The sequence below is a fragment of the Nymphaea colorata genome, chromosome 9 (genome assembly GCF_008831285.2).
Source record: "Nymphaea colorata isolate Beijing-Zhang1983 chromosome 9, ASM883128v2, whole genome shotgun sequence".
NCBI lineage: Eukaryota > Viridiplantae > Streptophyta > Magnoliopsida > Nymphaeales > Nymphaeaceae > Nymphaea > Nymphaea colorata.
Genome location: NC_045146.1, coordinates 19,838,705 through 19,859,007, shown reverse-complemented (window position 1 = coordinate 19,859,007; position 20,303 = coordinate 19,838,705). Strand labels below are relative to the sequence as shown.

General features: G+C 39.3%; 2 protein-coding genes and 1 pseudogene across 9 annotated transcripts in view; 1 reads left to right on the top strand and 2 right to left on the bottom strand.

The window, feature by feature from the left end:
- LOC116259847 (SNARE-interacting protein KEULE-like) overlaps nucleotides 1-14,431 on the bottom strand; it is a 38,743-nt gene extending 24,312 nt beyond the window's left edge. For 2 of the 7 annotated variants that reach the window (XM_050079391.1, XM_031637797.2), the window contains exons 1-7: nucleotides 8,146-9,087; nucleotides 7,893-7,974; nucleotides 6,357-6,435; nucleotides 5,903-5,953; nucleotides 4,211-4,307; nucleotides 3,969-4,001; nucleotides 3,323-3,451 (exon numbers count right to left, since the gene is read on the bottom strand). In XM_050079391.1, coding sequence (XP_049935348.1) covers nucleotides 3,323-3,451; nucleotides 3,969-4,001; nucleotides 4,211-4,307; nucleotides 5,903-5,953; nucleotides 6,357-6,435; nucleotides 7,893-7,974; nucleotides 8,146-8,301 — 627 coding nt within the window. In that variant the 5' untranslated portion in view covers nucleotides 8,302-9,087. Of the gene's footprint in view, nucleotides 1-3,322; nucleotides 3,452-3,968; nucleotides 4,002-4,106; nucleotides 4,141-4,210; nucleotides 4,308-5,902; nucleotides 5,954-6,030; nucleotides 6,336-6,356; nucleotides 6,436-7,892; nucleotides 7,975-8,066; nucleotides 9,088-12,839; nucleotides 12,899-13,933 lie in introns of those variants that run through there. The other 5 variants (XM_031637799.2, XM_031637801.2, XM_050079392.1 and 2 more) reach the window with 5 other exon arrangements.
- On the bottom strand, nucleotides 777-1,933 carry LOC116261130 (divinyl chlorophyllide a 8-vinyl-reductase, chloroplastic-like; annotated as a pseudogene).
- Nucleotides 14,432-15,100: 669 nt separating the features above from the next.
- On the top strand, nucleotides 15,101-20,303 carry LOC116261069 (uncharacterized). Of its 2 annotated transcripts, XM_050079712.1 has the most exons (6): nucleotides 15,111-15,392; nucleotides 17,852-18,351; nucleotides 19,072-19,209; nucleotides 19,315-19,396; nucleotides 19,505-19,621; nucleotides 20,040-20,303. In XM_050079712.1, the coding sequence occupies exons 3-6, from the start codon at nucleotides 19,091-19,093 to the stop codon at nucleotides 20,091-20,093; spliced, it is 372 nt and encodes a 123-aa protein (XP_049935669.1). In that variant the 5' UTR covers nucleotides 15,111-15,392; nucleotides 17,852-18,351; nucleotides 19,072-19,090; the 3' UTR covers nucleotides 20,094-20,303. The 2 variants fall into 2 exon arrangements, with proteins under 2 accessions (XP_031495536.1, XP_049935669.1); XM_031639676.2 differs by lacking the exon at nucleotides 17,852-18,351 and having other exon boundaries at nucleotides 15,101-15,392.

Here is a 20,303-nt window from a genome sequence, read left to right as displayed (position 1 = left end):
CTCTCTGTGTTGCTCTTTTTTTTGTTGTTCACTCGGCAAGACTAGGTAGCAGGGCACCTCCGCCTTAGAGCAGCTTCCCAACAGCCAAGTCCTCCCCCCCCCTCTCTCTTCCTTCTGTTGTTGTTCCATTGTCAATCTCCCTGATTTTGGCATTTTTGTTTGTTTCTGTCGTAGCGTTTATGCAATCAGATGTTGGTTTTGGCGTCGATCAAATCTATGTGTTGTTTTTTCTTTTTTGGTTTTTGTTTTGGGCATGGCAGAAGAGTATTTAGGTTTCGGTTCAGCTGCAATTTAGCTTGAAGGTGCGAAAATGTTTTACGGTACTTAACAGAACCATTTCATCTGAAGCTTTTACAGATCCTTCGAACATAAATGTTGTAATAAATTCCCTTTATGGAGTAGTAAACATAGTAGACGATGAGTTGCTTCCCTTTTTCTTTCTGATGGTCGGTTTTCCCTTTAATTTGATTAACATATTCTGCTTGCACTCCGGAGCTCGAGAGCAGAGCGTCGGCTCTCACTCTTCTTTTTCTTTTTGGAAGAAAGTTCCTCTCGCTTTTATCAAAGCGGCCTTTCCACATTCCCTTCCCCACCGATGTCCATTGTGTTGCAGGAGAGGAAAGGGAAAGGATTTCACTGAGAATGTCTTTCTCTGAATCCCTTCCAAGAGATCATACCACTTAGTCTCATTCAGCTTCCAGCTTAGCTGCTCCACTTAGTCTGATGGCCATTGCTACTGTGGAGGTCAAGTGAGGGAAAGAGCCGGAGAGAGAGAGAGAGAAAGAAGGGGGAGAGGTTTGTGTGGCTTCCTTTTGCAAATCATTCTTCTTGCATAAAACCCTACAATCCTAGCTTCTATCTCCATCATAACCACTTTGCTAGTGATTGCTATCACTTAGGCCACGTTTGATGGCCTGGATTTTTTTGAAGGAGAATTTTTTCAAGAAAAAATCTCCACGGTAAATTGAAAAGGGGGTAAATTTTCCTTTTTCTTGTTTCATGCCATGTTTGATAGTCTGGAATTTTTTTGATGGGTAAAAAATGCATAGTTTGATAGACAAGAAAATTTTTTCATGAAAAAATTTGAAACCCAAACATCCTGCTTATTCATTCATCTTCTGGGTTAAGCAGCAACATACTTTCTGCAGCATAATACCTTCCAATTTTTCCAAATTCTGCAGCATCTCCCAGAGAAAGGAAGAATTTAACCAAAAAATCAAATGCCGATTACAAAGTTCATCATTCCTATTGGAACTTTCAGAAACTTGGGTTCCTTGCCCAAAAGTTTGAACAACAATTCTCCCTGCTCAAGTGGTGTTAATGCCATTCCTGGTCCACCAATTGGGAGAATCTTGTTAATTTTATCTTCACAAGAGATGCAGTCAGCAATGAAAGAGGCCAAATCCTCTTCGCTGATGGGTTTACAGGCGCATAGTTTGCCATCTCCGAACATTACATATGGCTTCCCATCCTTTACCAACTCAACCTGCCCACCTAAACTCATGAAGAAAGCCGTCGGCCTCACAATGCTGTAGGTGAAATCCCCATTTTCTGCTTCCTGCTGCAATTCTGCCTCAAACTTCAGCTTCGCTCTTTGAAATTCAATGAGGGGCTTCTGAACACATATTGCAGGCAACAGAACAAAATGAACAGCCCCGAATTTTTTACCCGCAACGAGACTATTTTTGGTCGCTTCATAGTCGATCTTCCAGGAGTCCTTAACACCACCAGATCGGCTGGCAAAGCACGAGACGACTACATCGATTCTGGTGTCCAAGCCCTCCAGAGATCTCTGAAGAGCACTCAATTCAGTTACATCAGAAAAGCAAACGTTGGATCCCCTCAGCTGAGCAGTGAAGGGCGACGGTGGTGGCGACAACGCCAGCGAGTGGCGATGGCAGCAGCAGCCGCAAGCAGTCAAGGAACCATTGAATCAGGGGAGGGAAATTTTAGGGGAGGGCAGAGGCAGCACCGACTAGTGGCGACGACAGTGATGGGTCGGCAGGCAAGAGGCAAGAGCTTCGGCAGCAGCGAAGGGCGACATTTGCCTGTGTGGAAGCGGTGGCGAGGGAGAGGAGCGCTGGAAGAAGCCCTAACGGGCAAAAAAATTATCTCCAAAAAAAAGTCGGACCCGTGAGGGTCCGACTTTTTTCCAGGGTAAATTTACCCTGGAAACGAGTTTTGAGCAGGGGGATTTTCGCCCCGTTTGATGGCGCTCGTTGAAATCGGTTGAAACCGTACAAAAAAGAAAAAAAACCCTCGATGAACAGTATTTTTGCTGGCCATCAAACGTGGCCTTAGGTTGAGAGAGAGATAGAGTGAGAGATGGTTTTAGGTACTACTGAGGGGTGCAGGTAAAACAGAACTGGTAGGGTAGGGAAGAATGGCAGAGAAAGTAGAGGGATACCAAACTTTGTTCCTTCTCTTGTTGTTGGTGAGCAACAGCTTAGTGGTGGCTCAATGACAAGAATTACACACGATTGCAGCTTCTAGTTTTGAAAGTTTAACTGAGTTTATTTCGTATGTTTGCAAGATTCTGTCATCAATTTTATAAAGGTTTTGTGCTGGATTTTGGTCAGCGTTTGGTATTCATACAAAACCAACTACTTAATGATGTTTTTTAATTCATGATTAGTATGTTCATAGATCTGATATCTTTGGTCTTTATCAGCCAAGGCTTTCAATGAATTTGGGGAAGTTTTGTTGAAATGTCGTTAATTTACAACAACTACTAACGGTTCTAAAAAAAGTCTCTCATATATTTTACCATGTGCATCAAACAGGGTTAATTTTACCCTGCAAAAATCTACCTTGCGCAACAAACAGGGTTGAATTTACCATGCAAAAAACTACCCTGTCATCAAACAGGGCCTCAGATTGGAAGAGGGAAAAATTTCATCCTGTATTTTTTTCTAGCATTTTTTTTCATGATAAATTTACCACGTTAAATTCTTCCCTGCCATCAAACGGGGCATTTTTGCCTGTGGAAAAAGCATTTGGAGCTGACTAATCATCCTAATATAGGGGATTGTTTTTCTCCTTTTTTGCTTTCTAGAAAAAATGAAGACCTTCTACAACAACCATTCGAGCCAAAGGAAACAAACAATAATATTATCTGTGAACATGCTTAATGAACTAAATTTTCTACAAAGTCTCTAATTAAAATTTCAGAATGAAAAATTCATATTCATCACCAAAAATTTGACGCCCAGAACACAGAAGTCATGTTCAATTAATAGCACTGGTAGAAAGAATCTTCAAGATAAATAAGCAAAAGGAAATATCAGGGCAAAAGTTTAGCATGCCAATTGATTAATATCACCTTCATGGAAGCAAATACTGTAGCAACACGAATGGCCATTGCGGTGAGGAAGACATCGAACTTACGAGAAGCCTCCAAATTCTCTCCAAAAAGCACCTCAAGTGCCCATTCATTATCAGTAATATACCCCTGCAAAGGATAATTATCCTAAGAAAATCTAAAAATGTACAGGAGAAGTTTGCAGAGAATAGTCAACCAAATATCCAATTAAGTTACAACAATCCCACATTTAACTTGAGTCCGCCCCATTCACAAATATACCAAGTGCCTACAACTCTAGAGAATATATGAGAAACAACATCCTGGTTATAAGGAACAAAGCCTAGAATGTGATGCTTGGGAAAAACTTGGACAAGTATATCAACTAAAGGTATGTTTAAGTCCTGTTCCTGGAACATCAGGAACAGGATGCCCTGTTACTAGATTTCTAGGAATAGGAGCGCACAATGTGGCCTGCCCATGAGCCACATTTGCATCTCATGCAATGGGTTGTCCATGCAAAGGCGAAACAACAAATCACAGGTTTTTGGAAGTCTTGCATTCTGTCCACCATTTGCACAGAAGGGCCTCATGCACTGCACAGTACATGATAGTTCAGGACAATCAAACATATTCTAAAAATAAGATAGAGAAGAAAGATATTTACCAGATTATCTATAGGAAAGTATTCTAAGTTCATCTGCAAAATTTAAACAAGAACTATATTACTGCCACATGAATTGCACGAAAAATAAGCTGCCCCCAAGATCAAATTCATGAAAATCAGAGAATACGAGAAACTAACAAGTTAAGAATCTAGGTGAAATATGACAACATTTCACTTAAAATAGCTTCACCAACAACATCCAGAAAATTGCTTCTTAGACCAAATAGTGCATCAACAATCACCTCTCTTAGAGCACCAATGCGAGGCAAAACACTTGTATCATTCTTTATGTTAGAAACAAAATCTTTTGAAACTGGTGAACTGAAAAACACATATGCCCTGCAATGAAAATTTAAAACTCAATGAACCTTGGAAAATAAGAAAGAACAGAGAGAAAAAGAGAGAGAGAAGACCATCTGTGCAGATTTACGTGGACACACATGCACATCCAAGCATCAATCATAGTTTTCTCACTTTTCAAATATTTATGATAAACACCTGTCATTTAGGAGAAATTGCTCTGCTAAGGGCCTTTCAATTGCATATGGTATTATAATGTCATCATCTAACCCTTGGCAACCATTTAACAGGATCCTTTTAACTTTTGTTTTCCTAAATAAATTTTGTGGTTAGCATTGTAAATATCAGCTGCCTGAATTATCTGAATTGAATCAGTGTCATACATCATTTTCAATTATTTATAAATTTTTTTCTTAGTTTAATATATTTTGAATTTATCCAAAAAAAAAAGAACATAACAATATTAAGCTAGCTGAATTGACCATGTAATGGCCCACTTAAAGAAATTTAGCTCCATATTGAAGTTTGTGAAAGATCTTCAAAGTCTTATGAAGGGGGTTCTTAAGTGGTTTGTTGTCCTAGTTTCCAGCCTTTTTCAGACTGAAACGAAAACTACTAGGGGGTGAGTTGAAATCTGTTGCACCAGGGATCCGAGCCTGGTATGGGTTGGATCGTTATAGTGGTACCAGAGCAAGGTTCAACACTCAGACTTGGGGCCCCATACGCGCAGACGCGTGTGTCTTAAAGAGGGTGGATTGAAACGCCCACTTTAAGAAGTTTAGTCCCATATTGAAGAATGTGAGAGATCTTCAAGGTTTATAAAAGAGATTGTTATGTGGCACTTGAGGATAGTGGTACCAGAGCAAGGTGTGGTTGGTTGTCCTAATTTCTATCATTTTTTGGGCTGGAACCAAAACTGCTATGGACAGGTGGGGATTCGTCGGACCAGAGGCCCGAGCCCAGTGTCGACTAGGTCCTTATAGTTTATTGTAACACCCACTCCAAAGTTTAGTCTCGTATTAAAAATTGTAAGGAATACTCAAGAGCTTATAAAGGAGGTTGTTAGGCGATTGATTTCTGATTCTTAGTCTTTTTGGGGGCTGAAACCAAAGTTCCTAGGGGGCAGGTCGTGACATTTGTATTAAAGCGGGTTCAACACTCGAACCTAGGGTTAACAGGGTGGATTGTAACACCCCACTTTCAGAGTTTAGTCTCGTATTGAAAATTGTGAGGAATCTTTAAGAGTTTATAAAGGGGGTTGTTAAGCGATTGGTTGTCATAGTTCTTAGCCTTTTTGTGACTGAAATAGAAGTTGTTAGGAGGTAGGTTAAGATCTGCCAAACCAGTTCATGACAGACTGATTGACATTTATTGAATTGGCTATGCCAATTCTATGCAATTTCTCATTTCTCGACAATAATTCCTTTTTATCTAGCAAACTAGTATCAAACAAGTAATTTTAGAGAGAAGAAAACATAGGTCAATCATGTAAGCATTTCTTCATGAAGGAAGGACTTAAATAATATTAAAGAAATGATGCCCAAACACACATTTGCATATGCTATATGCCTAAATAAATGACAAATGTTAATCAGATGAAAGTTTAAAGTGATAAAAAAAAATGCTTTACGTACTTCTTATACAATGGGCATCTTCCCGACATATCTGAAAGGAACATGACTATGCTGCATAGAGAATATCAAATGTCAATGATCATTCCCTTACAGCAAAAGAGGGGATGGTGTGATGTTGATTGCCTCACCTTAAGACTCATGGAAGTCAGTTTAACCACGAAAATAAGTAGCTAAAAACAGCCACAAGAAGGAAAACATTCTTTGCACTTTCTGTCACTAATTAAACATGCCAAGACACTAGTATTTAACGAAGATTTAGTAATGTACCCGGTGATATTTGCTTGAGACCCTCGAATCTAATTAGTCATTCTACCTGCTTAATGCTAGCATTCAGACCATCACAGTAAAAGACCCAACATTTTTTACTGACCATTAGTGTAGCGTTATGCAATGATGATTGTTAAACATGAGCTGAAGATATAGCACACAGATCTAGGAAAAGACAAAGGCATACTTTTCCTTCAAGGGCTGAATAAAGTACACAGCTTCCATAGATGGCAATGGCTGCCTGCGCTTAAATAAGTCTTCCACCACTGCATTAGAAGGAGCAAAGGACTAAATAAAGCCTAATCTTCAACCAACATGAGAGCAGCAAGAAATAGTCTGTGCCACTTATGTTCCCTTTGCTAAGAAAAAACTCATTAGCCATTATCCAAAGAAACTCAAACAGGAAAATCATGTGGCAGATATGCTGAAATGGCAGCTAAAACAAATTGGTCAATTATTTTTTTCTTCCTAGAAAGAAAAATAGGAAAAAGCTAATGCTTTGCACAAATAGCACAGATGAACTTTTCACCCACATACTTTTCTTTCTTCCAACTATAGTAAGAAAAATAAAAAGTTCTCGATAAATCAAAACTAGCAGCTAGAACATCATCTTGATTACCTGAGATATTATCAAACAGGAATGACCAAAGATTACATAGAAGAACATAATTTTAGATGTTGTCATACAAAGAATTCTCAAAGCTAGCATTCTGTCAACAGACAGCGATAAATCCAGTCAATCAAATGGATCCTATGGAAAGTCCATCGGTGCCAAGGTGCCAAGTCTCTGGTGAAATCAAAAAGATTTATCCAGTTAAACCCTTCCTCAGCCTGACTTGAACAAATCAACGTTTCCCATGGTTCAATCATTTCAAGTACATTGACACCAAAAAAAAAGGGGGGGCAAATTAAACACCAAACAAGCTTGACATCTATTAAATTGAATCATCAATATCTAAACTCTCACAGCACTCTTACTGAAACTTGGAGTTCCCTATTTTGGATGCAGTCTAACTTTTTCACCAAAAGCAGAGACATATGGCAGAAACTCCTAGATCAACAGGGTATCAACAGAAAAAAAAAACTATTTATTTTTGAGAAACTTAATTTTCAATTACCATCACACATAGAACTTGTAGTTAATTCTGCAGTCAATAAAAGATAAAACAGATCCACACATTCAGGAAAGGACAACAAGAAGCTCGACTTGCTGCTTCTAAAGGGGCTCCTAGTCCAACGACAAGTTGCTAAGAATTATAGTAAAGTTCAAATGCACTAAATGAGTAATTTGTCATGCTCTTAATTGTTTCTTTCAAATTCCAGTAGTATCCACAAAAGTTGCTGGATAAGAGGGACCATGATTCTCTTAAAGAGCATCCAGTAACCCACTGGCAGGTTGTCGCTTCACCATAATTCAGCATTTATGAAACAATACTAATGAAGCAGACCAAAACCTCCCCAGTTCAAGTCACTTTGGCAGGTCATTCTAGCAGATAGCTATTCAATTTGTTTACCAATTTGATTGCTGATCTGCAGTGCTAAAATAGACTACCAACTTTGACCAAACCAGAAAACAAAGAAAGAATGAAATCTTTGTTAAGAAATAATAAGAAATAAAAGATCTTATTATGTAAAAAGCGAAAGATATGCAGAAGGATGCGCATTCTATAACCAAAAACAATTAATGTTCACCGCATCAGGCAATAGCACATTTTCTTCTTACAAGAAATGCCAGCATCCGTAATATCTGCCATCTTGCAAGAATAAGAAATAATCTTGACGGTCACTTTGTCCATTATCAGCACCTGCAAAACAGTAAATTCAAGTCGACGAAGTCTTCAAATTCAGGTTCTTACGCATTCTATGCCACAATTATTATAGCAAGTTTCGTAATTACATTGAGAGGAAATAACACGTGTTGATAAGAGCACTGGGAGACGACCAGTGTCACCAGTTTTGGGGATGCATTGGAATACCTTGATATGGCAATTCGAAACCTTCCCTATAATAACTTTAAATAGTGTAATATTGTGACAAATATGTCTCCTGGTATTATCATGAATAAAATCCGATAATAACATGGTATTCGTGCTACATTTTGTCAAATAACGCGTAAGTTCTCTCCCTCTCATATCGCACTATCCTCGTGCCGCTTCTGTCCGCTATCCCCGGCCATTTTCAGATGGAGTTGACATCGGGCCGTCATCTGCACAGCGTTGTCTTCCTTATGACAAAGGAGAAGCAGCATTAACGGCAGATATAAGAAGAACAAACTGAGACCGTTGCCGGCGGAGAGATTGTGATCGCTACCCATTGCCTCTCTCTTTCTTGGGCATAAGTAGTGAGCAACCACGATGGAAGCGAAAGAAAAGAAGATGCTTTTCTCTCTAGAGCACCGCCTCTCTAGGTGGACTGTCCTGGACTCCGCCGCCCCTACACCTGCTCTTGCCCGATCCCTCCGAGTCCTCAACCTTTCTCAAGGCCGTTCACCTCCTCCTCGGCACCATCCGCAGCTAGGAATCCCCCCTCTCCCATGACGGTGCCTCCCCGACCTTTGTCTCCTGTCTCGACTGCGCCCACAACCTCCTCCAGGCTGCCGTCTTCCGCCTCTCCAACGAATCAATCTCCCTCGCCTCTGCCGGAGAGCTGCAACCCCCCGACGACTTCAGCGACCATGGCGACAATGAAACGAAGAGGATACTCCGGCTGCCTAGTGCCTACCCACTTTCTGATTTCCACATATCTAGGGGCCCTCTTATTTCTACACTGCCATTCTGATCTTTCCGCTGGCGGGGAAGAGGGACGGGAGGAAAAGAGGGCGAGGGAGAGCGGCAAAACAGGCGAAGCGTCGTCTGAGAGGGAGACGTCTTCAATCCGCGATCACGGGAGGACATTTGCATTCCGGAAGCAAGCTTGTGTCTAAACTTGTGTCTGCGCGTCCGTCGGGCCAGGTTCGGGGAAGGCTTGGGCCACAGTTACGAGCTGTAACCGGCTCTCATCTCATCCGGCTCGGTTCGATTAAAATAAAAAAAAATATTTTTAAAATATAAAATAATACATAAATATAATAAATCATGATTGATAAAGTACATATCATTAAAAAAATAAAAATAATATTAAAAACATATCAGGTCCAATCGAGTCGGTCTTATATGTTTTTTTAAGCATGAACCCAGGTTCGATCGACCTGAGTACTCGTTGGGTACCGGCTCCAACCTTAATTATGTCCCGAAATCAAAACTAGGTGTTTGATATGCCATTATGGCATCCGTTCACCCCTGTTCATTCAACAGTTGATTAGGAAGACCTATTTTCATGTTATCATATTGTATTGTTTATAAATCAGGCCATGAGTCAAGGTTTGGGTTGACTCATTCTTGACTCGGCTTGCTTCTGACTCACCCAAAATTGCTTGATTCTGCTGTAGTAAAAATACATTATGCTATTTGAATACTTGACCGAGTCTACAAGTCAATTTGCTGACGACCCAATCATCTACATATCCGACTTTGAATCACGAGTTTGCTAATTATACCTCATATGTAGTTAGACGAATCGTGGAGTCAGCAAATAAACATGTGAACAGTACTCATGTACACTAGGTGGGAGGATACCAGCCCCCTCCTCATAATAGATGAAATTATAAAAATTTTAAAATGAAAATGACACATCGACCACTTAATTTTGATATTTCAAATTATTGAAATGGAAATTGACATATCAAACACTTGATTTTGATTCTAAAGTTTGGCCCACGATTAGGTTGATTTTAAATTTGATGCTACATTAAACTGGAAATCTCAATACATTGATTTTAAATGTATGCTACACATTAAAAATCATGAATTTAAGTTCTAAAGAGAGGGTCTGACCGTGAATTCATGAATGAGACTTGTGCGATGAAACAAGCATAACCATAATTTCGTAGCAAATAAAGAGCACTATATGAAACGCGCACATTCCGTTTAGACAAAGTACGACGCAAACAACATCCGCAGAACCAACAGGCCGAATAGGGCATACGGTAAGACAGATGCTATAGAAATCTCCCCCAACCTTCCTGGGCTGTTCCGGGTTACCCACGGAACTGCTGTGTAGACACTGGACAGGACGCCCCTCTCTCGCGAATCGCGAACCCTACCTTCGCCGTGTGCCCCCTCTCTTGAATAGTTCTCTAACCCCCTCTCTCCCACTGCTATCGCTCCACTTCATTCTTTCTCCATCTCAGCCCTCTATTGGTTCATTCCGATCCAATTCCAACGTTCCGGCGTTCCGATGTTCTCTGTTGTTCAGTGGCTCATCGGTGTTCCGGCATTGTCTGCTGATTCCCACCAGCTCATCTGTGTTGCTTCCTGGCGTTTCCGGCATCACCTTTTTTATGCTCAAGCGCCTTTTGTCTCATTCTATTTGGGGCTTTTCTGCACCAATTTGGAGCTTCACGTCACTGATTGGGTTTTATTCACATACGTCGGCTGAAAATCCCTCTCGTGCTGATCTTTCTTTTTATATATTTTTTTCTTGTATCTACATATGTTCCATTTCACATACAATGTTGATGTAATGCCATAAAAGGCTGCAAGAAAAACTAAAATAATGCTCTCTTTTGTTGGTTCTAGTACCGTCGTATAATGAACAGGACTATTGGTAGCAGAATTTGTCTATGTCCAACTCATTACTGTTGGATCTAGTGGAGTTTCTATCCAAAAAGAGGGTTCTGGCCGCAAAAAATGTGGACAGAAGGGAGAAGCAGCATGCCTTATCATTAGCCCTCTTATTGTCTCAAGAGCTTCACCTTAAGCTTATCGTTTGCTTGTACCACATGGGAAAGGACAAGTGCATCAGAGAAATTTAAACAATTTTTTGTGGATTGTTACTAAAAAGCCATCTTTTGAGTTTCTTTTAGCTAACAGAAACAACCTAACCGGGTGGATGGACTTTTCACGTGGTCCCTATATTTAATCACATTTTAACGCACCATTTATTTATATTTTTCGCTTTTAAATAAAAAAGTTAGCAGTTAAATTTGCTAGACTTATCTTCGAATTCCTGTTACTTATCTCAAATTATTTTTGGTATCCCAATTTATCTTCTTATCACACATAAAGAAGAAAAGATGCAAGCTGGAAGACAACACACACATATACATATATAACGAGAAAGAGAGAGAGAGATAAGCATCAACTAAATATTGTAAAATTAGAAACACAGTGCGTGTAGTTGTTCTAACACAGTGCGTGTAGTTGTTCTATGTAAAATTTTGAAGCAAGCAAAAGATCGTTTGCAACCAAATACAAAGTAAGTTTTTATCATTTTAATTATAGCTAACAACAGTATATGATAGTTTTGGTTACTCATGCTCATCATTGCACCTTGGTATCCAAGCAACAGAAAGAAGAGTAGCCAAGCCACATGGATCCTCAACTTTTGCAGAAGAGGGTTTCAGTTGTAAGAACTGTTAAGTTTGAAGCAGCCGCAGGAATTGTTTCCTATGTTGTTTTTCCTTGGGAGAAAGGTCGTGATTTATATTATTTTTGTTGCTCATCAACAACGAGCGATTGAGATGAAGTACATTTCTTAACTCGTCATTAATTTATGTTGCCAAAGTTCCTTTTCTAATTCATAGAGACCACTGGTGGTACCGTTTATTCTTTTCGTTTTGTTGCTGTGAAATTGCTCCTAGCGATTGCGCTCTCTTGGAATGTATATTTACATGCACCCATACACGTGTGTGTTGGAACTTGGAAATGCACTTATATGCCGATGCTTGTGTTGGGGTTAAGCATATTCATATCACATTATGTTCAAGAAAATGCCAAGCTGAAAGATTTTTTGTGAACTTGTGACGATTGCACAGAGTCAAATACTGTGTTTAGTTTTTGGCTGCGAGGTGACTGGTTAAAGACTCATCCTTGGCTAGTCATCGTAACACGTCACGATGGTATAATTTGGAATGTGTTAAAAAGTTGAATGTGGCATGTTTATTTAATGCTCCTCTTAAAAATGGATTCTTATTTGTCTAGTCCTTTTATGTGAGGCCGGTATAAGGCAATTTTTAAGTTTCTTATATTTATTTGTTTGCTCCTATTACAGTCGTATGGTGGACATGAGGTTTTGTCCAGCAAGACAACGATCAAACGACCTTTATGGGGTCATACTCAATTTATAATCAGGTTTAAGTATAGAATATCGTCACAAAAAGGTACTTCGCTTGGAGTTTTTTGGAAGACACTCAAAGCTAAACTTTTCAAACTCTGTTTTAGAATAACTTAGTTTCCAAATGAAAAATAAAAAGTTTCTTCGCCAAGTTTTTCTTGATCGAACTTCAGTTTTCAAAAATTTCAATTTATGAAATTTTCGTACGATTGGTTATTGTCATTTAAAACCAAGGTCTATAAAGTAAAAAACTAGTTTTTACCTTATCCAGACCCCAAACAAGAAGCTAGGTTTTTACGCAATCGAGTTTTATGATTAACCTAATTTAAGGTGGGTCATGCAAACGGGTAGTGTCGTGCACTACTTAAAACCTATGTTTGTTTCCATCCCTAAAAGAAGGAAAACAGATTCATGTACTGAATAGCGACGGGATAGTACTGCAGTCCGATTGCATCGTATCAAACCTCAGAACGTGCTTAAAGGACCAAGCAATTAACACAAGTTTAAACTGCAATACCTTCCACGTTGATCGTGAATCCCCTGTCTTAGTTGAACCAAGCATTTCATTCAGTAATCCTACAGTAAGAACTAAGATTAGTAAAACTATATATCACAAATTTAAACAAAGTATCTCCAGTATTTCTAACAGTTTACAACATTGTTATGAAATGAATATGTCCCATATCAACTAAATTTGCATGAAGGACGAAGGAATCTCTGAACCCAACAACAGATTTCTGTACCATTAAATCAATAGGAAGAAGATAAAAAGCTAATTTGTCTTCTCAAACAATAAATTTTCAGATAATTTACGATAGAATCTAATCAAAGTGCTTCACGGATGTTGCACATGGACAAGTGGGAAAAGATTGAGATATGAAACTTTTATTAAGAATCCATTACTAGATTATTGATGTATATGGGCAGAACTTTTCCAATACTGTACAACTCAAACGTTTTTTATACCATATTAGCTTGTCCAATAGCAAAATCCTATTATTCACTTTACAAGTTTCATGTATAGCTCTTTATATACCATATTGTTGAGAAAAGAAAAACTTTTGCTAATTTTGCTGTTATCGAAAACAGGATTATCAAATTTTAAATTAGGTAAGAAATAGCAAACTTTATTTTTGAAAACACATATTAAGTAAAGTCTTGAAAAGCTAGATAGCTGCCGCCTCAATTTATAATTTTCTTGTCTGACAAATTTTTAGAAGAAAACGAAATACACAATATAAGAGTCAGTAACACAAAGACAAAAACCAGTCATAACGGTATCTCAAAATTTGTGATATTTGCAGAGAATTTTGTAACATTTAATGTCATAACATAAAACTTATATTTTGTTATTGGCAAGTCCACGAAATTAAGATGTGTTTGCAACGGTATCTCAAAATTTGTGATATTTGCAAGGAACTTTGTAACATTTGATGTCATAACATAAAACTTATATTTTGTTATTGGCAAGTCCACGAAATTAAGATGTCTTTGCTTCTATCGTATAAATTTGGACGAAGAAGAACAAGGAGGAGCGGCAAAGAACAAGCATACGTACACGGAGGAGCTAAAACTAAGAGGTTAAAGGGAGGAGTGGAGAAAAGTGCATACTGTCCCTGCTGATTTGGCGGAAGGATTTGTAGTCAGCGGTGCTGTGGGAAGAATCGACGTCCGACATGATTGCTGTTGTGACGTCCCTTCTCTACGATCTCTGAAATTATGGTCAGTTTGACAGTTTCCAAAGCCCCACGGTCCCCACTCCGCTCCGAAAGGTGCTGGCCTTCGATGCCTACATATCCAATGAAATCAGGCGGCAAGGAGCTGTCTGCGCTGCATCCCAGCCGATGAGGATAATCAATATAAAAGCAATTCAAACGGGCCTTTTCTGTTTGGGCCTCCGCTTTCATTCACATGGTTCGGTTTGATGGAGAGGAAAAGTGATCGAGAAGAAGAAGAGAGGGAAAAGGGTGCTTGCCACCCTGCCGGGCCTCCAACAACGGAAAACAGAGAACGGTTGTACCGGCTTTTCTTAAACACCCTTTGAGGACATACCATCCGACGCTCAGGGCTGGCCATGTCATCCGATGCTCCTAACGACACTCTAGAGATCCGTTCAAACCGGAGGGGAGTAGGAGGGGCATCGGCATCCGTCTGCCATTTTCCACCTTGGTTTTCGTTTGGTTTTGTTATCGACAAATTTGCAGGTAGCTGCTGAATGTTTAATGTATTTGCGAATAACACTTGACATGCTACGAAATTATAATAACCGATTTGACTTTATAAAATAACTCAAAAACGAAACGAGTCGTCATGAATGGAAAATGCTTTTTTATCCTCAATATATAAGATACTTTATTCTAAAAAATTCACACGTCGAATTTGAGCCGAATTCCCTATAATTTCACATGTAACACTTATTTTTTTGCCCATAATCACACAAAAAATAAACGAAACCATAGAGAGACTGCCAAAAATTTATAAACTATAAAGAACTTTTATAAAAAATAATTATTATGAAGCGTAAATGTGTCTTTAAATTCATGAAGCGTCTGTTTAAAAAATTACGTGACAAAGTTAAGCAGGTATGTATTATTTCTCCAACGTCAAGTGCTATCCGTAAAATACGTCACCTGTTGACACGCAACCGCAGGCCCGGGGCTCCCGCTTCGACTAATGCACGCGAATGATCCAGCCCGCGCACCCAACGGTCTTCTAGTCTTCATTGAATTGTCATGCCGCCTTCTTCTCCCCTCTCGGCTCTCACCCCCCTTCCTGCAGCGACGGAATAAAAATTCAAAATTTAAAAAAATTTCCGGTTTATCAAACGCGGAATTAATTTTGGTGCCGTTAAACCCGTCTCGCGGTGGAAACATATTTCCTGGATTAATTTTTTGCCCGTTAGGGCTCGCGTCTTCCTCCTACCGCAGCCTCTCGAGTCTTCCTCCTGCCGCAGCCTCTCGCATCTTCCTTCTGCCGTTGCCTCATCCGCTGCCTCTCACGTCTTGCTCCTGCCGCTGCTTCATCCTACTGCTGCGTTGCTGCTGCTTCATTCCCCTGGTTCAATCCCCTGGTAGTCTCTCTCGCTCTCTCACTCTCTTCAGCCTTCTCTTTCTTTCTCTCTCTGTCTCGCTTTCTCTTTCTTTTCGTCCTCACGCCACTCGCCTCTCGCAGCTTCCGCCCTGTTCATCCTCACGCAGCCGCAGGTCCAGCTTCCGCTTCTGACGTTCTTTGCACAGTTTTTTGTTCCTCTTTCATTTGTAATAGAGCCTAGAGCCGATTTTTGTCGTGCCAGTGATCTATAGTCTAGAGAATCGACAAAATCACCAGAAAATCACTTTTTGAACCTTCTTCTTGCCGGTTTCTTCAACGAAATTGCCATGGGCATTACTGCCGTTGTTCTGTTCTGTTTGGGTTAAAATCCAGTATTATTCTCTGAATCAGCAGCTAGGTATCTAGTTGAGGACAAATTTGCGATAAATTTAGTGCTTTTGCAAGCAGAGCAAGAGGGAGTTTTGGGCAGAAGGATCAGTTTGCAGCTGGAATCTCCGTTGGTTTCTTAAACCATCGCCCCACCAGTACCTTAGCAAGGATTCTGGCGAATTTAGAGCATCCGGCTGCTAGGGGTTGTAATTGTATTACCTTAGCTTAGGAAATTTCTGATCTCGGATGGGGCAATGGAGGGATCTGTCAAGTGCTTTAAGTCATCATCTCTACCTGGTCCGAATCGAGCATGATTTTAGTTAGGCAATAGTAGTTTTTAACGTGGTTTCTTCGTAGTTTTTACACTGGTGCTCATTTTTAACAAGGTCGGTGTTAAAATACCTATTGCAGTTTCCATTTCACCAGGTGATTAGTTCAGTAGATAATGCCCATTAAAGTTTCCTATCGAAATAGTACCAAACCAATTTCCCTTTTTACTGGATCATTAGCTCAGATACTGATTGAAGGCTGTGCAACAGATATTTTGGCTTCACATGTATATATTCTCTATTATCTCTTAAGTATTTATTTTATGTTATACTGTGTTTTCCAACACAGATCATACACATGCAACCTGTATAGCGTATGGAAGTTTGGTTTAAGACTTTAAGGAATTGATGCTCATATCCTTTTTTTTTTCACATTAGCTTTTTTGTTATGTTTTTGCATTGTGTGTTCTCGGAGACCTTTTTGTTTCCATTACAACAAAAATCACCAAGTCATTGAAATAGATCCATGTGTACTATCCAAGTTGTCTTCCAAGTCATATAAGCAGTGTATGCACAAACTGTCCCAGCTTACAGCAATCAACAACGGACATGTTGAACAACATGTCTCTGTAACAGTAAAATTAAAACAACGGACAGTTGGCGGGTGGGTTGTTGGCGAAGTCCAAATTTCATCCAAGGACAGGTGTTCTCGGAAAACCTGTTCCTTAAATCAAACATGCTCATAATATCGTGAAATTGTGTTCGCTCGTCTTCTCCTCTTCCATTTAGTCCTGTGAATAATGCAGGTATGCATTTTGGACAAGATGTTCCTTTGTTTTTGTGTTTTCCTTATGCTAAGTTTTGTTTTTTTGGGTTGTGACAAGAATTCATTGTGTTTAACTGTTTATTGATGGTCTGAATGTTCCATAAGTTGTCCTACTTGATATGACATGTAAATGGTGAGAAAAATATCAAAATGCTTTTCCTTGATTCATCAGGAATTCATTTTGTTTATTGATGGTCTGAAATGTTCCGTAAGTTGTCCTACTTGATGTGACATTTAAATAGTGAGAAAAGTATCAAAATGCTTTTCTCAGATTCATCAGAATTCAGAAGCACCTATGGGTTTCAGAGTTTGCTTGCAGTCAGAGAGATTGCCAGTGTGACTAAAATATCAGATGGAAGCATCAGCACATGTTGATGTACAATCTTGATGTACAGACCTAGCATCAGCACTAGGTCTGCTCTTGATCTTGCGTTAATTTTCTCACATAACATTCGTCATATTGACTAATTAAAAGTTCACATTATTCCTTACTGGATTCATTATTCAGTAATAAGCAATTTTTGAATTTGGTGAGAAAGTGCATTAAGAAAAGCCGTTATAGCTTCATCGCCGGGCTTTAAAGCTACAGTCCTATTAGGGAAGATTGTTGGTTTCATATTTCTGGTATGATCTTGACTATATCAGTTTATTTAAAGTTCTCTAGTTATTATTGTGGTAAAGAAAATATGGAATGAAACTACTGTTCTAAAAGCTATATGTCTTTATTGGTATGTAATTGGTTGCATATTCCATTTGTTGTCTTTCTTGTCCATTCATGAATGCCTTAAAAACAATGGTGGCTGTTGGCAAAATATAAAGCTACTGCTACTACTTGCTAAGTAGTTTGCTACTACTTGCTAAGTAGTTTTGCCAAATCTGTTTAGTTTTCACACTTTTCTGTGCTTAGTACTATTTGATTTTACTCATTAAATAAGATTTCTTCCTTGAAAATATTTTAATGTGTTGTGGACAATTGTGTTTATGGGTTTATGCATTCTTGTTTGTTGATTTGAGGGGGTGACACTCAGGGGAAGACTCTGTCAATCTCCATCAGCAATTGGTGTTCAGTGTGAGTGAGATGGCTATACACAGAAAATGCCATGTACTAGTGCCCCACAGCCAAAAATTTCTGGCTCCGCCACTGGGAACAAATATAGGTTGAGTGTGTTGTTCCATTTTCTTCATTGGGTTTTTGAAAAAATGAGTGGCTGTTTTGCAAAATGCAAATAAAGGTTAGGAGCCGCTATCAGAAAATTTGCAGAGGATTAATTATGTAGCACCTTCTAGAATACTAGAACCGTGAGGGCACGGTGAAATCCCAAGTCCTAACTATGAAGTCCTGAATTGTTGGTTACAACGGACGGTTGGAGATGGGCGTGGAGTAAATTGGAGATTACTGAAAATAGGAGACGGACAGACGGTATCCCTGCCAGCTTCTTCCCGGCGCTACGTTTTGGTCGTCCGCCTTCATCTCCGCCTCCCTCTGGCAGCCACTTTGCTCCAATCTGTTCATGGTAAAATCTCTCTCTCGTGTGTGTGTGTATCTGTGTTGGCTTTCACTCTGTCTGATGGCCACCATAAACGAAGGCCATAGATGAGGCTGGAAGAGCTACCCTTGGCATTTGGTCTTATGACTGGCCAAGATGAAATCACCAAATAGGCAAGGGATAAATGATTTGTCTGGACAGTGAAAGCTATATGTGTGACTAGTAAATTATGTGTTACAGCATTGGTTAGGTTGATAATAAAAGATGGGAGGCGAACGAATCTTCTGTATATTGTGCTTTTCATGGCGATGATGAGGACGGTGAAGTTGCAAGCGTACTGTTTGCTGAAATGCGTCAAAGAGATTACACCCTCTGGACTGCATGATGTTTGTCGCTCTTTTGAATCACCTTTTATTTTTAAAATTTGATTGCTATTACAAGAGATCTGAAATCAATATTTTCTGGTAACTGACCAAAGAATATGCAATTAAGACCTGGATGCTTGCTTCCATGTTTTGATATACGCTGCTTTTTGGAAGCTAAAAGATCAACGTTCTTACCTGGTCAAGCCAGGCAAATAATTTGGTTCATCCAGATATATGATGACCAGGATAACTCATTTGGGTAATTCCGTATCACGCTAGGAAGAAGAAAAATAAAGAGAAAAGAAAAAAAAAAAGAAATGTCAAACGGAAGACTGAAGTGGCTGAAGACAGTAATGAAGATCTTATGGCTTCTCCTTTGTAGGTAGTACCTGTCCGAAGCAATGTCAATTCTGGATTCGTGCAAACAAGTTCTCAAGATCCAGAAATTCCGGAGGCTTGTCTCATATAGTGTATTCTACTGCTTCGTGGCCACTCTAAGCTATGCTTACACAAGTAACACGTACGAGACTTTCCTTGCCTTGTCCTGTCGTCTTGATTATGATTTTCTTGTTTCCGTTTATTAATCTCTGAGTTTATTTTGACTTTTTTTCGGATAAACTTGAAGTACAAGGGCAGGAATTTCCAGAGGAGATCAATTCTATGCTTCTTTTCCTGCTGGAACAGAACTGTTGACTGACACTGCAAAGGTTGGCATGCTTTTCACGTCATTCTTTGCAAACTTTTTCAAGCTTTTCTTTGATGGGAGCCCTTGGATGCACTACAATTACTGTTTGCTTGCCTTTGTTATCTCTTAGCTGTACAAAGCTGCTCTCGGCTACGTGTTTGAAGAGGAGGAATGGGGTCCCATAGAGTTCTCTGTCATGGCGAAACATTTTGATCGACAAGGGAAGTCACCATATGCATATCATGCTGTATGGGTTCTCTTCCTGCTTGGTTTTCACTATTCATTTACTATGGTGCATCATTCATTATTCCTTTCTCTTTGTGAAAAGACTGTCATTCATCTGCAATAGATGGAAAAGACTGTTCATTCATCCACTATAGCTGGTTCTCGCTGATACAATCAAAACTGCGATAGTCATCCATTCTTTGCATTAGAGCTTATAGGTTTTATTGAGATGGCTTGCACAGTGCAAATAATTTTTGCAACGAAGAATTGGTGTTATTGTCATTTATGAACACAATTTAGGATTTAGTTTCACAGACATGCATACCTTTCTGCTTTGTACTTATGATAAACAGGATCTGCTCTTTGGAGCCCATGGTACATAATTTTGTCTGGGTCCTTTCTTTATAAACCCTCTCTGACTTTGTGTTTTTTTTTCCCAGCAATACTTGGCGCATCTTCTTTCTCATGGACAACTTGATGGAAGCGGTTCATAATGCTCTTGATAACACACAAGTTGAATTCAATGCTGCAGACTGTTGCCGCTTTCTTGTACTATTTACAGTTGCAAAAGTTATAAAGAGTTGCTAGTGAGAAACTATTGTCCTTCTGAGACAATTATATGCAGCAGTTCAGGATGTAGCTGGTAGTGGTTTTCTGTAAACTATGCTTACTGATAAATTAGGAGAAGATTATACTTTGATTAA